The 22,390-nt window shown below is 45.9% G+C and overlaps 2 protein-coding genes and 1 non-coding gene across 3 annotated transcripts in view; 2 read left to right on the top strand and 1 right to left on the bottom strand.

Annotated features, from left to right (window-relative positions):
- Positions 1 to 11,708, top strand: part of PPFIBP1 (PPFIA binding protein 1) — a 99,857-nt gene extending 88,149 nt beyond the window's left edge. The window contains exons 20-30 of the mRNA XM_049783789.1: positions 1,600 to 1,750; positions 2,408 to 2,536; positions 4,563 to 4,713; positions 5,272 to 5,383; positions 5,593 to 5,681; positions 8,144 to 8,266; positions 8,397 to 8,522; positions 8,923 to 9,111; positions 10,141 to 10,320; positions 11,100 to 11,165; positions 11,363 to 11,708. Coding sequence (XP_049639746.1) covers positions 1,600 to 1,750; positions 2,408 to 2,536; positions 4,563 to 4,713; positions 5,272 to 5,383; positions 5,593 to 5,681; positions 8,144 to 8,266; positions 8,397 to 8,522; positions 8,923 to 9,111; positions 10,141 to 10,320; positions 11,100 to 11,165; positions 11,363 to 11,449 — 1,403 coding nt within the window. The 3' untranslated portion in view covers positions 11,450 to 11,708. The remainder of the gene's footprint in view (positions 1 to 1,599; positions 1,751 to 2,407; positions 2,537 to 4,562; positions 4,714 to 5,271; positions 5,384 to 5,592; positions 5,682 to 8,143; positions 8,267 to 8,396; positions 8,523 to 8,922; positions 9,112 to 10,140; positions 10,321 to 11,099; positions 11,166 to 11,362) is intronic.
- On the top strand, positions 11,605 to 14,243 carry REP15 (RAB15 effector protein). The gene is given in 6 exon segments (XM_049782889.1): positions 11,605 to 11,619; positions 12,987 to 13,034; positions 13,552 to 13,821; positions 13,823 to 13,856; positions 13,859 to 14,041; positions 14,044 to 14,243. Coding segments are annotated over 6 exon segments (750 nt in total).
- Positions 14,244 to 14,626: 383 nt separating this feature from the next.
- LOC126023317 (U2 spliceosomal RNA) lies at positions 14,627 to 14,817 on the bottom strand. The gene has a single exon (XR_007500483.1). It is a non-coding gene; the product is annotated as a U2 spliceosomal RNA (small nuclear RNA).
- Between the last annotated feature and the right edge of the window lie 7,573 nt (positions 14,818 to 22,390).

The following is a 22,390-nucleotide window of genomic DNA, read 5'->3' as shown; positions in this document are numbered from 1 at the left end:
AGAGATTAAGAATTGAGGCCACCTGTTTAAGGGTACTGTGGATTTGAGGAAAGGTCCCTGTGGGCTTCTCTGTACTTTCTCATGCTCTGTACCAGAGAGGAGGCGGCTCTCTGTGTACATGTACATGCTGAGTGGACCAGGATGCTGATAAGTCCCGACAATACTCTGCCTGTGTTTCTGCACCTTCCATAGACAACTCAGTGCCAAAGGGGAAATGCTGCTTTTGATAACATTTAATCACAGCTCTGCTTTGTAGAAAAAAACCAATTTCTGCCCCTTTGTCACCTTGCTGAAAATCTGTTCCAGTTGATGCTTCCTCTGTAATCTAAGCGCTCTCTTTGTAGAAAGACCAACCCTTGCATTTGCTCATGCTAGATTGTCATTAAGGAAAAATGTAAAAGAAATAAAACAGCTGATGCTTGGAGATTTGGGAGTAGTATACTAGATAGTCTTCTTTGAAGATAAATCCAGCGAGTTCTGATTTTATACGGAAAGTAAACTTATAAACCTTGCTCGTTCCTCCTCTCCTGCCTCCCACATAATAGATTGTACAGAATAATTAACTTCTGAAATAAAGATTCACTAGAACTTAGTCACTTGCAGGATAATGATACCACAGGAGAAGGGCTAGAAAGAAAACACCTGAGTAAAAAGTCCATTAATGGGACTTGAGAGATAGTATGGGGGTAGCTTGTCCTGGCTAATGTGGGTTTGATCCCCAGCATTCTGTATGATTTCCAAACCCCATAAGGAGTGATCCCTGAGTGCAGAGCCAGGAATAAGCCCTGAGCACTGCCAGGTGTCTCTCTAAAACAAATGAAAAAAGAAAAATGAGAGGCTGGAATGATAGCAGGTAGGGTGTTTGCCTTGCAATCTGCAGACCTGGATTCGATCCCTGGTACCACCTATTGTTCCTATTCTGCCAGGAGTGATCCCTCCATGCAGAGCCAGGAGTAAGCCCTGAGCATCTCTGTGTTTGGCTAACTCCCTCCCCCAAATTACAAAAGATGGATCAATATAAACAAGACTGTCAATGAGCACCTTTAATTAAAGGCCCTTGGAGAGTTGGCCACTTTCTTGAGCCACTGTGAGCAATACAGGTATGGGGTGCTGGGCCACCAAGAGAAGCGAATTTAGTGAGTGTGAGGTCGTGTTGGGGACCGGTGAGAACAAAGCACTTGGGTTTTTCAGAGGAGCCTGTAGCCTGCTGTCAGAAAGGGACATTTATCAAAGGAGCTGATCCAAGACACATCAGGGTAGGGGTATCGGAACGGGATGATAGTAAAGGAGGCAGCATGGAGGTGGATGGCAACAGAGCTTGAAGTCCTTTGTGTAGGAAGCTCAGGTTCCCAGAGACCCTTCATGCTTCTCCAAGACATCTTGTTGTGGAACTGACCTCTGGATATTCGTTGGTCTGCCATAGAATTGCAGGAGTCTAGTGGGCTCCTTTTTTGTTGTTATGATGGTGGTTCTGGTCAGTTGCCAATTTAGACCAACAGAAAAGGAAGTCTGCTAGAGCAGGCAGAGTTCGCATAAGCATCTAGTTGGTTCTATTGCCTGTGTTTAATTTCACGTCTTTTATGTTCTGTTCTGGAGCAGCAGAAACAGAACAAGAGACAGCTGAGCGCCTGAACCTGGCTGGTGGTTCGTCTCTGCCCAGAGGCCCCCAGGGAAACAGCCCCTTCCAGATGACACCCCCATCTCCAGACTCCAAAAAGAAATCCCGAGGCATCATGAAGCTCTTTGGAAGGTGAGCAGCCTGGAGCCCACCAAAGGGTCTAGAGTACAGCTCTCATTTAGGAATTTGTGGGGGAGGACCAGAGAAATAGCATGGAAGTAGGGCATTTGCCTTGCATGCAGAAGGAAGGATGGTGGTTCGAATCCCAGCATCCCATATGGTACCCTGAGCCTGCCAGGAGCGGTTTCTGAGCATAGAGCCAGGAGAAACCCTTGAGCGCTGCTGGGTGTGACCCCAAAAACAAAAACAAAAAAGAAAGAAAGGAATGTGTGGGAGGCTGGCAGGAGGCTTCCAGGTGCTGCTGGAAGGTTTTTTGGTAGCCCTGAAATAACAAAGATTTGGAGGTTTCATTAGTTCTGTGGGTCTCTAATAAAGCATAAATGTGAATATTTGAGCTGGAGAGACAGCTCAGTGGACTGAGTACATTGCATGCTGATGCCCTGGGTTTTGTCCTTGGCACTATATGGTCCTCAAGCTCTACTGGGAGTGATCCCTAAGCACTAGAGCCAGAGTAACCCTTGAACATGGCCAGGTATGGCCCCCAAACAAACAAAAAGCAAAGTACCATAAATGTTTCTTCTGGCACCGGAGGAAGAGGAACAGCTCAAGCATGTATATCAAGCTGAAATAATTGAGATTAGCCCTAACCTGGCTGCTATGTCTTTGCAGACTCAGAAGGAGTCAGTCGACCACTTTCAACCCGGAGGACATGTCTGAGCCTGAATTCAAAAGAGGAGGGACAAGGGCCACTGCAGGGCCCCGGCTGGGCTGGTCTCGAGATTTGGGACAAACTAACAGGTAAGAGTATCCCTGTGTCAGAGCTGCCTCAGCCGCTCTGTATTGGTGCTGTCTATTCTGACAGAGGGACAAATAGCTGTAAGCCCAGAGCTCTAGCTTCAGCAGTATTGATGAAGTGCAGGGCCCTCTCTATCCCCAACAGTCTAAGTACCTAGCAGCCTGGCTTTAGAAGGGATGCTAGTATTGTGGTTTAGGGGAGAGGGGCAGGAAGATGACTCAAAGGGTGGCAGAGGACTCAGGCTCTATTTCTAGCACCTCACAGTTCCTCAAGTACAGCTGTGTATGCCCCCACCAAAAAAATAATATTAAAAGTAGCTTCTTGAGCCACTGGAGCAGTGGTTTTGCAGGTTAGGTATTTGTTTTGTGGCAGCTGACTGGGTTTGATCCCCAGCACCACTCCTGGTTCCCTGAGCCTACCACTAGTGGTCTCTCAGTGCAAAGCTACAAATAAGCCCTGAATACCACCAGTGTGCCCCCTTCCCCCCAAAAAAACACCCAAAAGCAGCTTATTGAAGTATGGGGTGCTCATGGTACTGGTAAGTTTCCCATGTTTCTCTTCTGTTCCCACATTGAACTAGACATGCCATTTGTCAGGTGGATCAAGGAACAGGTGTGCAGTTGGCCTGGGCTCCTATATGAGATAGTATGAAGTTAGGCCCTTGCTCATGCACTTTGCACGTTATCGACCTGGGTTCAGCACCCAGCACCACAATGTCACCTGAGAACCACCAAGAGTGATTCCTAAACATGGAGCCAGGATTAAGCCCTGAACATCAGGGCAAAGGTCAAATTAAAAAAAAAAAAAAAAAAAGAGTAGCTCTTTGGGGCTTGACTATGAGTTAGACTATGTGGATCTGTCTCTGCCTCTCACCCTCCCTGCTTGGTAATCAGAACCCCTAATTTCCCTGCCATGATGCAGAAACTCACTCGGTCCACCTATGTTCCTGTGTCTGACCATCAACAACTGTCCCATAAATCTGAGGTACCTTGAGATGTGAATTTCACCAGCACCTGTATCCGTTGGGATGCTCTCAGTTCCTGCCCTTACCATGCTGCTCATAGAGGGGTGGTCTTTAGACCTTCTGTAGGCTCCAGAGGGCAGTGCACAGGCTACAGACTGAGTGCAGGGTTCTCAGAAGAGGTGATTTATCCTTTGTATACCCACCTTGGTGACTGTACCCCCTCCTCAGCCACAGAAGAAATCGTCTTTATCCCATAAACTAAAGGGCTCTTCTGTCTTCATTTTATTTTCCCCAAATGAAATACTATTTGTGTGTCAAAGCAAAAGAAAGCAAAGGGGGCCAGCAAGAGAGTACAGGGGTTAAAGTGCTTGCCTCACACGCACTTGGTCCCAGTACCACATAGGGTTCTCCGAGCATTGGCAGCAGTGAGTTCTGAGCACAGAGCCAGAACTAGATGTATAAATCCTGAGGCACTGCTGGGTATAACTTGAAAACAGATTTGCTTTGATTTCACTCATTGATGGCCACCTGAAGAAAAACTATAATTCTGCTAAACTTGGTTCAAGCTTGATTGGAGTTTCAGGCTGCTGAGGGTTTTCCGTTTGGGATTTGACCTTCAGCTGCCTTTGTTTAAGAACCCAGCATGTTACCTGGGCTTCTTTTTTTGTTTTTTGGGTCACAACCAGCAGCGCGTAGGGGTTACTCCTGGCTCTATGCTCAGAAATTGCTCCTGACAGGCTTGGGGGACCATATGGGATGCCTGGATTCAAACCACCAACCTTCTGCATGCAAGGCAAACCCCCTACACCTCCATGCTATCTCTCCGGTTCCTTACCTGGGCTTCTTAGTTCTCTCCTTCTCTGGTATTCCTGAGTTTCAGGAGCCTCTTATTTAATAGCTGTACCCATGAGTGACTGTCCAATCAGTGCCCCTTCACAAATTGGGAAGGAAGTTTTTTTGTGGCCAGGCAATGTCCCCCACTGTTAAATAATCACTGTAAGCCCAGGTAGCTGGGATGTTCATGGTACTGGCTAGTTTCCCATGTTTCTCTTCTGTTCCCACAGTGAACTAGACATGCCATTTGCCAGGTGGACCAAGGAACAGGTGTGCAGCTGGCTGGTGGAGCAGGGCCTGGGCTCCTATCTGAACTCCGGAAAGCACTGGATTGTCTCTGGCCAGACCCTCCTGCAGGCGTCTCAGCAGGATCTGGAGAAGGTGAACAGCTTTATTTTATTTCTCAAATCAGTGCTGGTGGTTGGGGATACAGAGGGACAGAGGATTGGCTCATATTCTAGGAAAGAGGGGTAGTTAGGCCCAATAATAGCTTGTGGTGAAGTGTAGGTCCCTAGTCACACTGGTTTTATTTCATGGGTTTCAAAGAATAGGTCTGATCATGAGTCCCAATAGTATATATTGGTCATGAGAAGTCTCATGACCAGAGTAGTAATCCAGAATAGTTCATAGTCCTCAGAACCACTATGTAGCTTTATCCAGACTCAACTCAGTAACGTATGCAGCACACTTCCCCTTTGCAGAAGAGAAAGAAAGTCCCCTACCTACATTTTATTTCCAGTGACTAGACATTTGGTTCCAAATCACTGCAAAACCCCTGAGCTGTATGCTGCTATTTCACCTGGGCCGACTTGGCTCTCAGGAACCTTTTGAGAGGCTGTGCATGCACACACCTATGGGGGTACTCTGAATGCATGTGGGGTTTGTACCCCCAACTCACCCAGTCAGAGTTATGAAGTTGCTATTTGTTGTTTGATACAGGAGCTTGGAATCAAGCATTCGCTTCATCGGAAGAAACTCCAGCTGGCACTGCAGGCGCTGGGTTCTGAAGAAGAAACCAACCATGGAAAGCTGGACTTCAACTGGGTCACAAGTAGGAGGCTTTGAATGAATGAGAAAATGAACGAGTGACTGGATTAGTGAACGAATGAGTGAATGAGTAAACAAGTACATGAGTTAATGAAAGAGTACATTAGACTGTGAATGAGTGAGTGTGAAAGTGAGTGAATGAGTGAGCAAATGAGCAAACAGAAGGAAGGAGTGTATTCAGTTCCTGCTAACCATTCTGTCTTTTCCCTGTAGGGTGGCTGGATGACATCGGTCTCCCCCAGTATAAGACGCAATTTGATGAGGGGCGTGTGGATGGGCGAATGCTGCATTATATGACAGTCGTAAGTGGACTGTGTGGTGTGGGTTTGGAGTACCTGTAGCTTGTCCCTCTCTGAGTCAGGTGGGTGTTTCCACCTGACCCCCAGCATTGAAAGTTGGGGGTACCTCACAGGAAAAAAAAATGGCCACTTTTTGGCTCTGTTGATGTTTGGAAGAAATAAGAGTTGCAACCACCTGTGGGAAATCCACCATTTGCCCAATAAGTATTTAAAACATCCACTTCTGAAAGTGGATTGCATGAAGTGTGCAGATTGAATGGGTGATTTCTTTGGTTTGTGGGGTTCATCTACAGACACCGGAAGCTCCGTGTTTCTAAGTAGGGGTTTCTGATACCCTGGAGCCCAACATCTACCAGGCACGTCCCTTCTCTGATTCAGTTGAGATCCTTGGGCCTCCTTCCTTCGCCCACTCGGCCCAGGCAGAGAAGCTGGCACTCCTCCTCTGTCCCCTTCCAGCTCGCCCACTGGTCGAAGGGCTCTGCCCTGCTTTGTTGCAGTAGAGCCACACAGTTCCAGCTTTGCTCTGATCCCAGTGGCCTTTGGTAAACCCAATTATGTGTCTTGTTAGATAAGTCAATAATGGGAAACAAGTCCACAGGTTTGTTTCCTCCACTATCCAGCCGAAGTCTGGCCCTGCAACTGTGCTGATACTGGTGGTGTCGCATACTTCCCAAGGAATCCCCCAACTCAGTGCTGTGACTACCTCAGCTTTCAGTTGAGAGATGTGGTCACCTGGCCTACTGGGAAGTGGTTCAAAGTAATGTTATATATAGCCCATGCTGCCTTGAGATCCCTGCTCTTAACCGCTCCCAGCACCTCAGAGAACTTAGTCAATATTTGTCTGCCTGGGACAATGAGCAAATGCTGGCTCTGAGCATATGGATAATGTACAGGGCTATAAAAGAAGACCATACTATAGAGAGCTTGACTCCAAAGTCCCAAGTCCCAAAATGCCAATCCAAATTTCCAAGCAACTGCCAGGATCCTAATCTAACCTACTGCTCAGATGAATTGTGTGATCAGTGTAGAGTTTTCAGTCTTTTTTTTGTTTGTTTGTTTTTGGGTCACACCCACAGCGCTCAGGGGCTACTCCTGTCTCTAGGATTTTCAGTCTTGATGGGTGAGCTGGGGGAGGAGAAAGGGAACTTTACTCAGTGGTTTACGTACTTGCCTTGCCCATGGGAGATCCCAGATTCCATCCCTGTTCTCGTCTACCCAAATAAGTGAGAACTCTTGTTCAGTTCAACTCTTTTCCCTTTTTATCCCACCCCAAGAAATGTGTCATCAGTCAGGTGTGCTTAAAATCAGTTTATTTTCTGGGTGTGCCTGCAAATCAACTGGGGCTTATCTTGATACTATTCACCACCCCCACCCCAGCCTCCTTCTCATAAAACCATTTGTTTAGGTGTGTCAACACAATAGAAATAATTCCAACACACCATAAGGTTGGTGAAGGCCTGCCCCAGCAAGGACTGAATGTTGATGTATGGTTCTATGCATACAACTTGCCCAGTTCTTTCTCTCTCCATATACTGAGTCTGTCTTTCCAAATTTGTTCACAATATCTATTTAAAGCATGGGATGTGGAATTAGACTGCTAATATTGGGGTGCAATCCTGACTTTCCCCAGTGTGAGGAGTCTCTGCTCAGAAATTCTGCCCAGGGGCCGGGCGGTGGCGCTGGAGGTAAGGTGCCTGCCTTACCTGCGCTAGCCTAGGAGACGGACCGCGGTTCGATCCCCCGGCGTCCCATATGGTCCCCCAAGCCAGGAGCGACTTCTGAGCGCATAGCCAGGAGTAACCCCTGAGCGTTACCGGGTGTGGCCCAAAAACCAAAAAAAAAAAAAAAAAAAAAAAAAAAAAAGAAATTCTGCCCAGAGTCACTTGCATACGACTTGCTTTAAGCTCACCTTTGTTAAATCAGATCAGGGCAGCTGGCATACAGTACTTGCTGTCGGGGTCTGCTGTCATGGCAGATCTTTCCCCCGCTTCTTGGCACTTGGGGGTTCCCTATTCATTCTGAGTAACGGGGAAAAGCAAGTGGAATTCAAGTGGTCTGACCAGTTTTGATCTGGATTTTCATGTCCACGTGAGAGTCCAAGAGAGGGTGATTTTTAGAACAGGAAAGGGGTTCTGTACCCCCAGAAAAACAACCTTCAGAGCCAGAGAGATAGCACAGTGGTAGGGTGTTTGCCTTGCACACAGCCGATCCAGAACACGGGTGGTGGATCGAATCCCGGCATTCCATATGGTTCCCCGTGCCTACCAAGAGCGATTTCTGAGTGCACAGCCAGAAGTAACCCCTGAGTACCACCGGGTGTGACCCAAAACCAAAAACCAAAAAACAACCAAACAAAAAATCAATCTTCAAGGCGCAAGGCCTATGGTTTTCTGCTCCCATTTCCCAAGGGTTCCTGGGGATGGGCCCTTGCGGTGGCCCTCTCTGAGTCCTCTGTCCCCCTGCAGGATGACCTGCTGTCTCTGAAGGTGGTGAGCGTGCTGCACCACCTCAGCATCAAACGGGCCATCCAGGTCCTGCGCATCAATGGCTTTGAGCCCAACTGTCTGCGGAGGCGGCCCTCTGATGAGGTGATTTCTTCGGGCTGGGGTGGTGGACTTTTGTCCAGCTGCCATGTGGGGCACCCACATCTCACTCTGAAGCAAGGAACACTTACACCTCATCATCACTGACACTCCCAATGGTTCTTTGTGCCCCCAGAATAGCATCACTCCACTAGAGGTGCAGCAGTGGACCAACCACCGCGTGATGGAATGGCTGCGCTCCGTGGACCTAGCTGAATATGCACCCAACCTTCGGGGCAGCGGTGTGCATGGGGGGCTAATGGTAAAGCGTCATCAACTTGCTCCCGGATCTACTTGCTGTCATGGGGCTCCAGGGCAGCCACACGGTCTGCTTATGGGCCTTCCAGGATGGGGTGTTCTAAAGAATCCCCTTCTGCTTTTCCCAAACCCTGTAATTTCTTTCCTCTTCCAGACCTTGGCTTCTTAATCTGTGGGTCACCACCCCACATGGGTTGATGTAACTTTTTTTTTCTGGTTCTTTATGTCAAATCTTTATTTATAGTCATTTATTTAACTAGTGAGGAGGGCAGAAGGAGAGCAAGTGTCTGAAGAGAACTGAAAACATTTAGTGGTTTACTTTAAATTAAAAAAATTAATTTGCTGGAGATGGCATCTGCACGCTGGAGCTGCTAGTGCTTACACAGCCTCTTCTTCCCATACAGGTCCTGGAACCCCGATTTAATGTAGAGACAATGGCCCAGTTACTGAATATCCCACCAAGCAAGACCTTGCTGCGGAGACACCTAGCCACGCATTTCAACCTCCTTATTGGAGGAGAGGCCCAGCACCAGAAGAGGGAGGCCATGGAATCGCCCGAGTATGTGTTGCTGACGGCCACTGCCAAAGTGAAGGTGTGTTCCTGCTTGGATTGGTCTCTCGCCTGGGAGTGTTCCATCTTCTGAGAGCTACTGTTCTGCAAATGGGCTGATAGTCTCCCATAATGGATAGTATGGATATGTATTGATCGTATGGATCTTACTCTGTAAGGGTAATTAAGAGATGCTATCTGTAAAGGCTTAGTTTTGGGCTGCCAAATCACTGGCTTAATCTGAGCTGACTCACCTAAGGAGTAGATGTAGGTGTTGTTACCCACCTGTGGTTGATGGCCAGCACCCTTTGAGCCCAGATAGAGATCATGGTTGGCCTGGTTTTCCTGTGGGTATGTTGAATCCCAGGAGCATTTCTGTTTAGACAAACTCAGGCTTGTCTGACTTATTTTTCTGTTTGAGGACCAGACCCAGTGGTGCTCAGAGTTTACTCCTGGCTTTGCACTGAGGCATCAACCCTGGTGGGCTTGGGGATGATACTGGGTGTCAGGATAGAACCTGGGTTGGTTCATGCAAGGCGCAAGCACCCTCTTCTTTTGTTTCTTTGGTTCTTTTTTAATTGTTTTATTTTGGGGACACACTTGACAGAGGTCAGAGGTTACTCCTGGGTCTGCACTCAGGAATTACTTCTGGAGGGCTTTGGGAGCCATATGGGGTGCTGTAGATTGAATCTGGGATGGCCACATACGAAGGAAGCACCATACCTGCTATATTATCTCAGCCCATCTGTCTTATTTCTAAGTTGTGTGCACATTAGTGAAAAACTCCCTAGAAATGTTTAAAAGGGCAGTTAGCTCAGTTGGAAAGTACCTACTTGCCATGGATACTGTCCTACTAGTCAGGGACAAGGAGAAGGTTTCTCCACTCCTGAGCACCAGACCACAGACCTGTGATCTTGTCTGTGGCCTCATTCAGTTCTGGGCAGCCTTTGGTTTCATTCCTTGGGCCTTGTCATGTGTTCATGTTTGTGAGGTGGAATGAACAAGTCCTTTTGCATTTTGTCCTCAGAATCTAGCAGAACCTTTCATATTTGTGTCTGCTCTTCTCTTACAGCCAAAGAAACTTAGCTTTAGCAATTTCGGCAATCTAAGGAAGAGGAAGCAGGAAGATGGGGAAGAGTATGTTTGTCCAATGGAACTGGGGCAGGCATCAGGAAGTTCATCCAAGAAGGGGTTCAAACCTAGTTTGGACATGCGCCTGTATGACGAGGATGACCTGGACCGGTTTGAGCAGGTACGTCTGGTACTGTTTCTTCCCATATAGATAGGAAGTCGAGGCCATTGGCTGATAACTGCCTATTCCCATGCCTCCAGTAAGGAGCAGGAAGAAATGCTCAGTGCTGAATGCCAGCTGTGTCATAGGCATTACCCTGTACTCTTAGTGTCTATAAAGTTTCAGGGTGGTTCTTCAAACCATGAAGGTTCATCTTCTGGTTTAGGAGAGAAGGGAACAGTCCGGAAAGGTTAAACAACTCATCCAAGATAGAATAGCTTTTTTTTTGGGGGGGGGGTTGGTTTTTGGGTTACACCTGGCAACGCTCAGGGGTTACTCCTGGCTCTATGCTCAGAAATCATTCCTGGCAGGCTCAGGGGACCATATGGGATGCCGGGATTCAAACCGTCGACCTTCTGCATGCAAGGCAAACACATTACCTCCATGCTATCTCTCCAGCCCCCAAGATAGAATAGCTTTAAAATAGCTTTAAAACAAGCTATTTACAACAAGAGTGGGCCACACATAGCTCTTAGTATTATGGGAAGGAAGCCAGTCATCACTGGAGCTAATTCTACCCTCTATTCAATAGCCCCTTACCAGATCACAGTGTAGCACTGGGCATGCCAGGTGCTAGGGTTTCACACTCAGTGGCAGGAGGGATCCAGAGAGCCCTGAGCACCCATTTCAGCCTGTTCAGTGTCACCTGTGGCATTTCTGCCTAGACTTGGGCTCATACTGCTGCCCTTGACTTGAAACCCAGCACTGGAGAATGTTACAGTGTGATATGCTCTTTGCAGATGGAAGACTCAGAAGGGACAGTGAGGCAGATTGGTGCATTCTCTGAAGGCATCAACAATTTGACGGTGAGTGCGTGGAGGAAAGTATCTTTGTCTTTGGTTTGGGGCACATACCAGCTTGTGGTTGGGGGTACCATACAGTAGGGGAATAGAAATTGGAGTTCCTGCATACACGGCATGCACTCCATCTCCTCAAGTGAATTTCCACTTGAGGAGATATGGTATTGTTATTCTGGACTGACTTACCCTGCTTGCTTTCACAGCACATGTTAAAGGAAGATGATATGTTTAAAGACTTTGCCGCCCAGTCCCCCAGTGCCAGCATGACAGATGAGGACTCCAATGTGTGACACTGGTGGCTCTCAGGAAGAGAATGGCAAGCGGCTTGAACTTCCCTCGCTTTCTCTCTCCAGCCCCAAACAATCCACACAGCGCTGCCAGGCGCTCATCTCGGCAGAAGGGGCACTGCCCACTGGGCCTTCTTGACGTTAGCAAACAAGATGAGATGCTGGTGGTGAGAGTGCGGTCACCCCAATCCCCAAACAGTGACTGTACAGTGACCTTCCAGATGTGTGGCCAGAAGGGCGTTGGCCTCCACACTGCACTTACATGCACAGTGCATGTAAGGATTCTGGGAGAGGTGCAAAGACTTCTGGGAGGATTGGTGGCGCATCTTGCGCCCGTCGGGCTCTACTTTGAAAGATTCCCTCCATGGACTCATCCTTACACCAGCCGCACCCCTCTTCTTGCCTCTTACTGTCTTATTTTTATATATTTTTCTAATTATATGTATATATTTAGTATATAGAAAAAAAATCCAACTTTTATTTTGTGGCATAAGGAAAATGGTTTTAAACAACAAAACAAATATCTCATTTTAGAAATATGGAGAGATGAAAATTCCCATTATCCAGCAGGTTCCTGAGAGGCTGTCTGGAAGGCCCTTCAGCACCAGTGACTGCGAAGAGCCTGGCACAGCCAGGCTCAGAACAGCCCTTTTCTGACAGCATATACTGCCTCGTCACCTGGTTTTTATAATGAACTTCAGCCTTAAACATGGATGCTTTTTACCTCAAAGGGAAGAACTCAAGGGACTCAGACTATGCACTTGAATGCATTCAGCTTCTCCCCCCACAAATTTGTAGAAATAATTTCTGAAGAAACTAAAACAAAGCAAAAATTTTACAGTATTAAGCTTTTTTTTTTCTCTTTGCTAAACTACAGCATTACGTTAAAGTACCAACATCTGCCCAACAATTCATGTTATTGATTGTACACTTCTCAGGCTCTCTGCTAAGGGGATTTTTAACAACACTTTGTTTCAGAGTCCATTAAGCTAAAGGCTGTGAGGTTATTCTTTGTAGAACCTTAGCAGTAAATCACTATTTATTCCTACAAAAATGATCTGAGGCTCATTCTCGCCTCTTGCTCCCTTGCAGTCATCATCTGGTGACTATATTGGACTTTTTCTGTATTCATGTTTTATTTTAATGTGAATATTCTTTATCATTGAAAAAAACAAAAGAAAACAAATTATTCAAACCCAGTTTTTTAAAATATCCCAGGAGACTTATAGATGCCAAAATACTCTATTTAGGTCAGTATCATATGAGTGACAGACAATATGTAATAAATTTTTTCTGATATATTTTATTTACGGGATATTATACACTGCTGGTATTACCACATGAAGGAAATAAACTCCATTGATATTTGCCTCCTATATTTTTGTCTGATAATCTAGTAGCCAGTGGGCCTCATCTTTGATACAGAAAGCAGGCATACAAACTCCTTACACTGCATAGCGTTCCCTGTAAAATTCTAGGGTTTAGAGTAGTTTAGTCCACCTTGCCATAACTGCCACCTGCCCTGCACACCATTCTATAGACCATCAAGTTAGAGCCAGAGATCAGTGACTTCTACCCTGCTACACCTGTGAGCTAGAGGCTGAGGATCTGCTTTATAGCATGTGTTGCCACAGATAGAAACATGAGACAGGCAGTGGGGAGAGGAACTCAGAGACAGGAAAGGGAGAGCAGGTGGTTCTCTAGAGACCTAACACTGGTTGAACCTGTTTGAAATGGGACCGTTTGTAGGACACCAGGGCCAGGTGGAAATGGGTGCCAAGCAGCTAGTGCTTGGTGTCCTGGGAACCTCCTGGCCCATTCCCAGTGGGATCTGAAGAAGTTCCTGCCCAGTTGGTAAACAGGGTAGCATGGAGGTGTGTGTGTATGTGGGGGGGGGTAATATATGCTCAGTGAAAGGAGGGAGGCACAGAACAAAGCTGAGACAGAATAGATACCACAGGCATCTCGACTCTTCTATGTACAAAAAGCTCTTCTGAACCCAGACTGGGTCAGGTGTCTGTAGCTTGCTAGGTGAAGAGAGATGGGCTAGGGCCCTTCAGGACAACTGGGCACAACCCCCAGAGCAGGTGACTACTGTTGGGCAGGAAGAAACAGGGTTAAGCCGCTCTCATCGGTTGTCCCTACAAGATCGTCAGGAAGGTGCACGCATCTGTGAGGCAGTCAGCCGGGCCATGGTTCATGCAGCCCGCAAGCTGCAGGAGTATTTGGAGTTCAAAGATTCACTGAGCAACCTGAGCCCAGCTCCCAGCACCCTAAATGATATCTTCCTCATCCACTTCGTCCGCTTCTGCCAAAAGCAGGGCACAGATAGGTGGTTGACCACCACCAAGATGACCACATATCAGGCCTCACTTTTTTGGGGCTGACTGGATCTGGACCTTCTGGAGCACTGACAGATCCAGCTGCAACTGGCAGTACAGACCCTACGTCTGTCCTCCCTGGCCCCTGGAACCCCTGAGTCGAACTCTGGGCCCCACCACAACCATGACCAGGAAGATGAGGCCATCAGGACTCGCTTCGATCGGTTGGAGAAATTCTGTCACATGATTCGCAAGGATTGCCTGGGTCTGTTCCTCATTTTGGGGCACCAGGGAAGCCAAAGGATGTGCGAGGGGTGGTCCTGGACAGTGTGCAGGGTGAGGCACCCAAAGGAGAGGCCGTGGCAAAATTCATTCTGGAGACCAAGGCCAGTGTCCCCATCCGAGAGCTGCTGGGTCACTGTCTGCAGGGCCGTGAGGAGCTGCGGGAGGTGGGTCAGACCTACATCCATCTCTGAGCTGCTGTCTAGGACTGTATTTTGCAGCTGCAAAGTTCAAAGAAGGGGAAGGCTTTATTCTCATTGCCCAGCCTGAACTGAACAGAAGCGGTGATCAAACCAAGTTATGCAACACGACCAAGCCCAGATCCCAGCTCTGCCTCAATTTCAAAGACAGTAAATGAACTTAATCTTTTTTTTTTTTTGTTTTTGTTTTTGGGCCACACCCAGTAACGCTCAGGGGTTACTCCTGGCTTTGTGCTCAGAAGTTGCTCCTGGCTTGGGGGACCATATGGGACACCGGGGGATCGAACCGCGGTCCGTCCAAGGTTAGCGCAGGCAAGGCAGGCACCTTACCTTTAGCGCCACCGCCCGGCCCCTGTGACCTTGATTTTAACCCCTGAGAGGGGTGCACCGTTCCCGGAGATACTGCAATACCGGGTCGATGCGCGGAGCGGACGGAGCAAGCTCCTCTTCCGACTCCCAGCTCCAAAAATCCATTTAATATATTGTCCTCGGATAGAGGACGTATCAGATATTAAACTGATAAGAACAGATACTACACTTGATCTTAGCCAAAAGGCCGAGAAGCGATGAACTTAATCTTTTTTTGGGTTTTCAATAATGAATGCACATGGGAGCTGAGGCCCCCGAATCTGCTCTTAAAGCCTTGTTTTCAACATTAAAACAGAACAAAACATGTCTTTGTTTGAAGTAGTATGTGCAGATTTGGAAACATAAAAGTTTTGGGCCATGCAAGCAGGCTGGAGCTAGGGAACAGGTTGGTGTTTCTGGTTTCAGTTTTGGCTCCCAGTGGAACTGACTCTGGCCATCTGCGTCTGCCCCCAGTACTGTTTTAATCTCTGGGGCCCTTTGTGCAGAAAGCCCAGAGGTTGTGCGTGGAGCATACAAAGCAGGAGCTGTCCATAAGGATTGTCCCAGTGGCCCTGGGATGATCCCTGAGGAGCTCAGGCAGGAAAGACAGTGGATGCACCTAAAACAGTACTTAGAGCAGAGGAGTCAGTTGGGAACAGCAGTAGAAGGAAAATAACTTCCCTGAAGACCTTCACTGGAAGGTCTTTCTGTCAGCCAGCCAGCATCATTATAGCACAGTTTTTGTCCAGCACCTGCCAAGTCAGTCTCAAGAGAACAAAATCCCATTCATAGACAGGGAGTGCACGCATGCGTGCTCGTGCTTGTGTGTGGGTGTGGGTGGGTGGGTGGGTGGGTGAGAGGAGGGAGGAGAGAATAGATTCCAACCCTTTGTAGGAGATAGTAAATAGGGATATGCAAAAAGTTAAGCTAGGGACAGAGATTAAAACAGTACAGAGGTGAAGTCAGTTCCATTTCTATCTCCAGCACCCCATGGTCCCTAGGGACTCAGGCCCTATGAGGAGTAGCCTCCAAGCATTGTCAGTGGTGGACTAACTCCTGACATCATAAATTAAGAAATAAGATGCATATTTCAAAACCAGAAATTGATAATAGAAGCTACAAGGGTAAGAGACGGTGAATTATGTCCTGCAACCATGGGGGCCACACTCTGTGAGGTACAGCAGAGGGAGAAATGCACATACATGTCCTCACTCAGTGTGGGAAAGAAAACTCAAACCTTTACAGAGAAAAGAATGGGGTCCCCCTAAAGGGATAGAGTGGGCAGGTGGAGGTGGACTGTGGTACATGGAAGCTGGACCTTAGTGGGAATCATGTGGATCCAATCCTAATTCCAGGTCCCTGAAACAGAAGGCAATAGATGTTGTCTGACAACAATGGAATTTGGAGCGATGGACATTTAGGGAGGCCTGAAGATTAGGGTGTGGAGAGGGGAAAGCTCTGGACCAGGGGTATAAGAGGCAGATGGAGGTGGGGTGCAGAGCAAAGCTGTAAATGAGATGTGAGCAGTTCAGCCAGGGGAGAGATTGAAGGAGAGGTCAGACAGACAGATATGTAGACCAACAGGTAGGCAGTCAGGTAGTTAGGCATTCAGGAAAACATGTATGTAGGAAAACATACAGACAGGCAAGTAGGTAGATAGGCAGACAAGACAAACGGGCAGATAAGTTTGGATCTGCGTGGCCCCCACTAAGGCCTGGCTTAGTGTTTCTGGTTACAAGGACTGGCTTCAGTGTACTGTGGACAATCTATTCCGCCCTCCCCCACCTCACCATCTCCTAAGAGGGACCCTACTCTCTTATCAGTAAGCCAGACAGGTAGGTACGTAGGCTGGCTGGCAGACAGACACAGTGGATGCTGAGTGTTCTGGATAGCATTCACATATGGCTGTAGAAAGTAAAGTGGGCTGGACTAACTATATACAAATCTACAGAGGAACCTGGGTGAAGGAGGAAGGGATCTGACCAGAGCCCAGGCCCAGCTGGAGGTCTGAGGAAGCAGGCCAGGGCCGAGGGGAGGTGAAGATTTATCGTTCAAAGCAATTATGTTAGGGCAAGGGTTGAGATGATCTGAATGACATGCTGTGGTTACTCCATTTTGGGGTGGGGTGGTTTGGGTCATACCTGCAACTCGTCCCGCCTTATATTATGGACAATGCTCTGAAATTTGTGGCTCTAACCACAGTTTTATGCCTATTGTACTTGAACTTGTCCCCTTAAAATTTTTTGAAAAATGATCTTCATCAATAATTTTTACGTCCGCAACTATAATTATTGCGATTCCTACCGGGGTTAAAGTGCTTAGCTGATTAGCAACTCTACATGGAGGGAACATTAAATGATCCCCTGCTATGCTATGAGCTCTGGGCTTTATTTTTTTCTTTACTGTAGGAGGATTAACTGGTATTGTCCTGGCTGTGGAGCCCAGTGTCTCACTAGCAGGACTGAGACCTGATCTCTAAGCTGCCTCCAGGGTTCAGCTAGGAGCCAGCACATGCCTCTCCTGCAGGACACCATGACTGACCAGCTAGTGCTGTTATGGTGGGTGGCTGCATCTTGTCAGGCATGTTCTGTTCATAGTTTTTATGAAAAATAAAATTTCATTAGATACCTTCTTGTATGTGGCATTAATTCCCCCCCCCCCATACACACACGTTTTGAAACTGCTCTATCAAGGAATGGTTACATAATTTTAGCACAAACTGAAAATCGAGAGTGATTTTTAGAAGTATAAAATATGGGACCGGAGAGATAGCATGGAGGTAAGGCGTTTGCCTTTCATGCAGAAGGACGGTGGCTCGAATCCTGGCATCCCATATGGTCCCCTGAGCCTGCCAGGAGTGATTTCTGAACGTGGATCCAGGAGTAACTCCTGAGCGCTGCTAGGTGTGACCCAAAAACAAAAACAAAAGGGGCCGGCACGGTGGCGCTAGAGGTAAGGAAGGTGCCTGCCTTGTCAGCACTAGCCTAGGACGGTGTCCCATATGGTCCCCACGCCAGGAACGACTTCTGAGCGCATAGCTAGGAGTAACCCCTGAGTGTCACCGGGTGTGGCCCAAAAACAAAAACAAAAAAAAAGTATAAAATAGCCTGTCTAGAGTACAGGTGTGTGCGGGGTAGGGAAGAGGGATATTTGGGACATGGTGGTAGGAATGTTGCACTGGTGATGGGAGGGGTGTCCTCTTATATGAAAACAAAATTCTCTTAACTATGACTAATTTGATAGAAATTCGTATTTCTTTTAACCTTAAATTTACATGGCATGGGCCCTGCATTTTGTTGAACTAGAGTAAATGAAAGGCAGAAAAGATGGCTGTATTGACCCTGAACTTAATTCCAACACTACAATTTATGGCCCCAAAGAAAGTATTATTGTTTAATTGAACTGAAGTTCAGAGAGCTTGGATAGGATAATTTCCCGAGATTATATAAAAGAAAGCTCTGGATTTAAATTCCCATCAGAGTAACACACCTTACTTTTTTTTTTTTTTTTAAATTAGAGCAGAGAAAACAGCAGGCAAAGATGGAAGCAGAGAGTAGAATGAAACATCGCTAAGCCACAGCTCCCCAAACTGATAGACTAAATTTATTGCTTTAAGCCAATCTATGGTAGTATTTTGTTACAACAGTCCCCGAAACCTAATAAATCCAGTACAACTGGTTTCTCCTTTGAACCATTAACAAGATAGAAGAGGCCAGTACAGGGAGGGTGACTATTATTAAAAATTAGTCTTCTTGGGGCTGGAGAAATAGCATGGAGGTAAGGTGTTTGCCTTTCATGCAGAAGGAAGGTGGTTAGAATCCCAGCATCCCATATGGTCCCCCAAGCCTGCCAGGAGCGATTTCTGAGTGTAGAAGCAGGAGTAACCCCTGAGCACTGCCGGGTGTGACCAAAAAAAACAAACAAAAAATTAGTCTTCTCAATACTCATCCTTTACACACTGATTGATGCCACCACATATGGTATGCTCACAGACAGAATATTCTGGAATTTCTGCATCTGCTGTATCTAATATTACCAAGAGTCAGTTTTTTTTTCTTGCTCTTAGAGTTTTGTGCTTTATTTGGGGGTTATACCCAGTTGTGCTCAGTGCTTACTCCTGATTCTGCCTTCAGGGATCACTCCTGAAGGCTTGGGAGGCAAAGGGGTGTTGGATATTGAAATTGGGTTGACCATGTGCAAGGCAAGCGCAGTATCAGTTGTAATATATCTCCAGCCCTAGCGTTTTGTATTTCAATAGACTTATACACAACAATGGGGAGGTGTATTTTCAATGGATGGTTTTAAATTAACCCCAAATTAAGGTAGAGAATAAAAGAACTCATTCAAGAATGATCATTTTTTCTTAAGTCTTGATGAATTTTGTTTCTGATCTGACCTTTACATCATTAACAAATCATTAACAACATATACAATCCTCACTGCAAGTCATAATGTAGCCAATACTGTATATTAATGGGGCTAACTTAGAAAGGGTAATTTTTTTTTATTTATCCTCATTTAGATCCGCTCAGATATTTCATGAGGAACTCTAAGAAATGTAAAAGTAGAAGCTGAGAGAATATATATATATATATATATATATATATATATACATCTTATATATCTTCATTTAAACAGCTTGATTATAATTATGATTGTAGTTGGGTTTCAGTCATGCAAAGAACACCACCCTTCGCCAGTGCAACATTCCCATCACCAGTGCCCCAGATCTCCTTCCCCACCCTACCCCTGCCTGTACTCTAGATAGACTTTCTACTTCCCTCATTCATTCACATTGTTATGATAGTTCTCAACGTAGTTATTTTTCTAACAACACTCTTTGTGGTGAGCTTCATGTAGTGAGCTTGACATTCCAGCCCTCCTCTCTTTTGTCTCTGAGAATTACTGCAAAATGTCTTTTATTTATTTTTAAAACCCATAGATAAGTGAGACTATTCTGTGTTTTTCTCTCTCCCTCTGATTTATTTCACTCAGCATGTACATTTCACTCAGATTCCATGTACATCCATGTATAGGAAAATGTCATGACTTCATCTCTCCTGACTGCTGCATAATATTCCATTGTGTATATGTACCACAGTTTCTTTAGACATTCGATTGTTGAAGGGCATCTTGGCTGTTTCCAGAGTCTGGCTATTGTAAAATAGCGCTGTAATGCATATAGGTGTGAGGAAGGGATTTTTGTATTGCATTTTTGTGTTCCTAGGGTATATCCCTAAGAGTCATATAGCTGGATCGTATGGGAGCTCAATTTCCAGCTTTTGGAGAATCTCCATATCGCTTTCCATAAAGGTTGGACTAGACGGCATTTCCACTAGCAGTGAATAAGAGTTTCTTTCTCTCCACATCCCCGTCAGCACTATTTATAGCAGGGGTCTCAAACTCAATTTACCTGCGGGCCGCAGGAGGCAAAGTTGGGGTGATCCTTGAGTGCAAAGTCAGTAGTAAGCCTTGAACATTGGGGGGTGTGATCCAAACAACTAAAACAAAACAAAAAAAGATTCCTCTAGGGCAGGGCCACAAAATGTTGTACGGAGGGCCGTTTGCAGCCTGCAGGCCGTGGGTTTGAGACCCCTGGTTTATTGCCATTCTTTGTGATGTGCGCCAATCTCTGTGGCATGAGATGGTACCTCATAGTTGTTTTGATTTGCATCTCCCTGATTATTAGTGATGTGGAGCATTTTTTCATGTGCCTTTTGGCCATTTGTATTTCTTCTTTGACAAAGTATCTGTTTCTTCTCCCATTTTTTGATGGGATTAGATGTTTTTTTCTTGTAAAGCTGAAAGGTTTACTTTAAGACAAGACAGACAAACATAAACACCAAACTTATACACAAGAATGACATCAAACCCTATGACTATCATCTCCCTCAATGTCAATGGACTAAATGCACCAGTTAAGAGACACAGAGTGGCGAAATGGATCAAAAGATAAATCCAACCTTCTGCTGCGTACAAGAAACACACCTAAATAGTCAGAGAAAACATGAACTCAAAATCAAAGGCTGGAGGAAATCATCCAAGCAAACAAAACCCTTAAAAAAGCTGGAGTGGGGGCCAGAGAGATAGCTTGAAGGTAAGGTGTTTGCCTTGCATGCAGAAGGTCATTGGTTTGAATTCTGGCATCCCATATGGTCCTCTGAGCCTGCCAGGAGCGACTTCTGAGTGTAGAGTCAGGAGTAATCCCTGAGTGCTGCCGGGTGTGATCCCCCCCACCACAAAAAAAAAGCTTGAGTGGCTATATTAATACCAGACAACACAAATTTTAGACTCAGAAAAGTTGTAAGGGACAAAGATGGATACTTTGTACTAATCAAGGGATATGTGCAACAGGAAGAAATCACACTACTAAACATATATTTATCCAATGAAAACCAGCAAAATATCTCATACAATTATTGATAAATTTGAAAGAGGATATCAATAATAGCACAATAATTGTGGGAGACCTCAACACGGCCCTGTCAATACTTGATAGGTCAACCAGACTGAAACCCAACAAAAATATACTAGCCGAGAAATGGAAGAAAGGGGCCTAGTAGATATATAGGACCCTTCATCCGCAGAAACCTAGATACACATTCTTCTCCAATGTACCTGGATCATTCTCCAGGATAGACCACATACTGGCACATAAAACATACTTACATAAAATCAAGAGGATAGAAATTTTGCAGGCTACCTTCACTGACCACAAGGCTCTGAAATTAGATGTGAATGAATATAAAGGGACACAGAAGGAAAACTTTAACACCTGGAAATTAAGCAGCCTACTACTGAAGAACCAGTGGGTCCAAGATAAAATCAAAGAGGACGTCAAAACTTTTCTGGAAACAAATGACAATGAAGACATAAACTACCAGAATCTATGGGATACAGCAAAAGCAGTACTGAGAGGAACATTTATAGTTTTGTAAGCACACATCAGGAAGGAAGAAGGGGCATACCTCAACAGCCTAATAACACAGCTCATAAAATTAGAAAATGATCAACAAAAGGAACCAAAAATAACAAAGCTTAGAGCAGAAATCAATGAAGTGGAAACCCAAAAAACAATCCGAAAGAGCAACGAAGGCAGAAGTTGGTTCTTTGAAAAAATAAACAAGATTGATAGACTATTGGCAAAACTCACGAAGAAAGAAACTTGATCACCCATATCAGAAATGAAAAGGGAAGATCACTACAGATATTGCAGAGATTCAAAGGGTATTCAGAAACTACTTTGAGAAACTCTATGCCACCAAATATGAGAACCTGGAAGAAATGGATAAGTTCTTGGACTCTTATAACCTTCCACTTTTGAATAAGGAGGACATAGCATATAGAAAGGGTAAATTTTTAAAGTCTGGCTTCTTACTACGAAGGGAGAGGAATCCAGTCTTTTCTCTTAGTACATATACACTCTTCAAGATCAATAGAATGCCATGCCAGACTCGTGGTCAGTGCTCACAGACTACAACGGCAACTGAAGTCACATCCCCACCTTTTTAGGTCATTGTCTGTAATCACTTTTGCTTGCTTTTAGTGCTTGAAATTTTCTCCTCTCAACCCCATTTCTTTCCCTGGCACTTTATTTATTTATTTATTTAGTTTTATTGGGCCACACCCGGTGCGCTCCTGGCTTGAGGGACCAGGTGGGACGCCTGGGGAAACGAACCGCCGTCCTTCCTAGGCTAGCTCGTGCAAGGCAGACACCCTACCGCTTGCGCCACCGGCCGGCCCCATCCCTAGCACTCTAGCGTAAGGAATATAGACTTGTAATTTTGAACTTT

The sequence above is a fragment of the Suncus etruscus genome, chromosome 11 (assembly GCF_024139225.1).
Source record: "Suncus etruscus isolate mSunEtr1 chromosome 11, mSunEtr1.pri.cur, whole genome shotgun sequence".
In the NCBI taxonomy this organism is placed as follows: domain Eukaryota; kingdom Metazoa; phylum Chordata; class Mammalia; order Eulipotyphla; family Soricidae; genus Suncus; species Suncus etruscus.
Note: the sequence above shows the minus strand (reverse complement) of the source record. Positions and strands in the feature narration are given on the sequence as shown.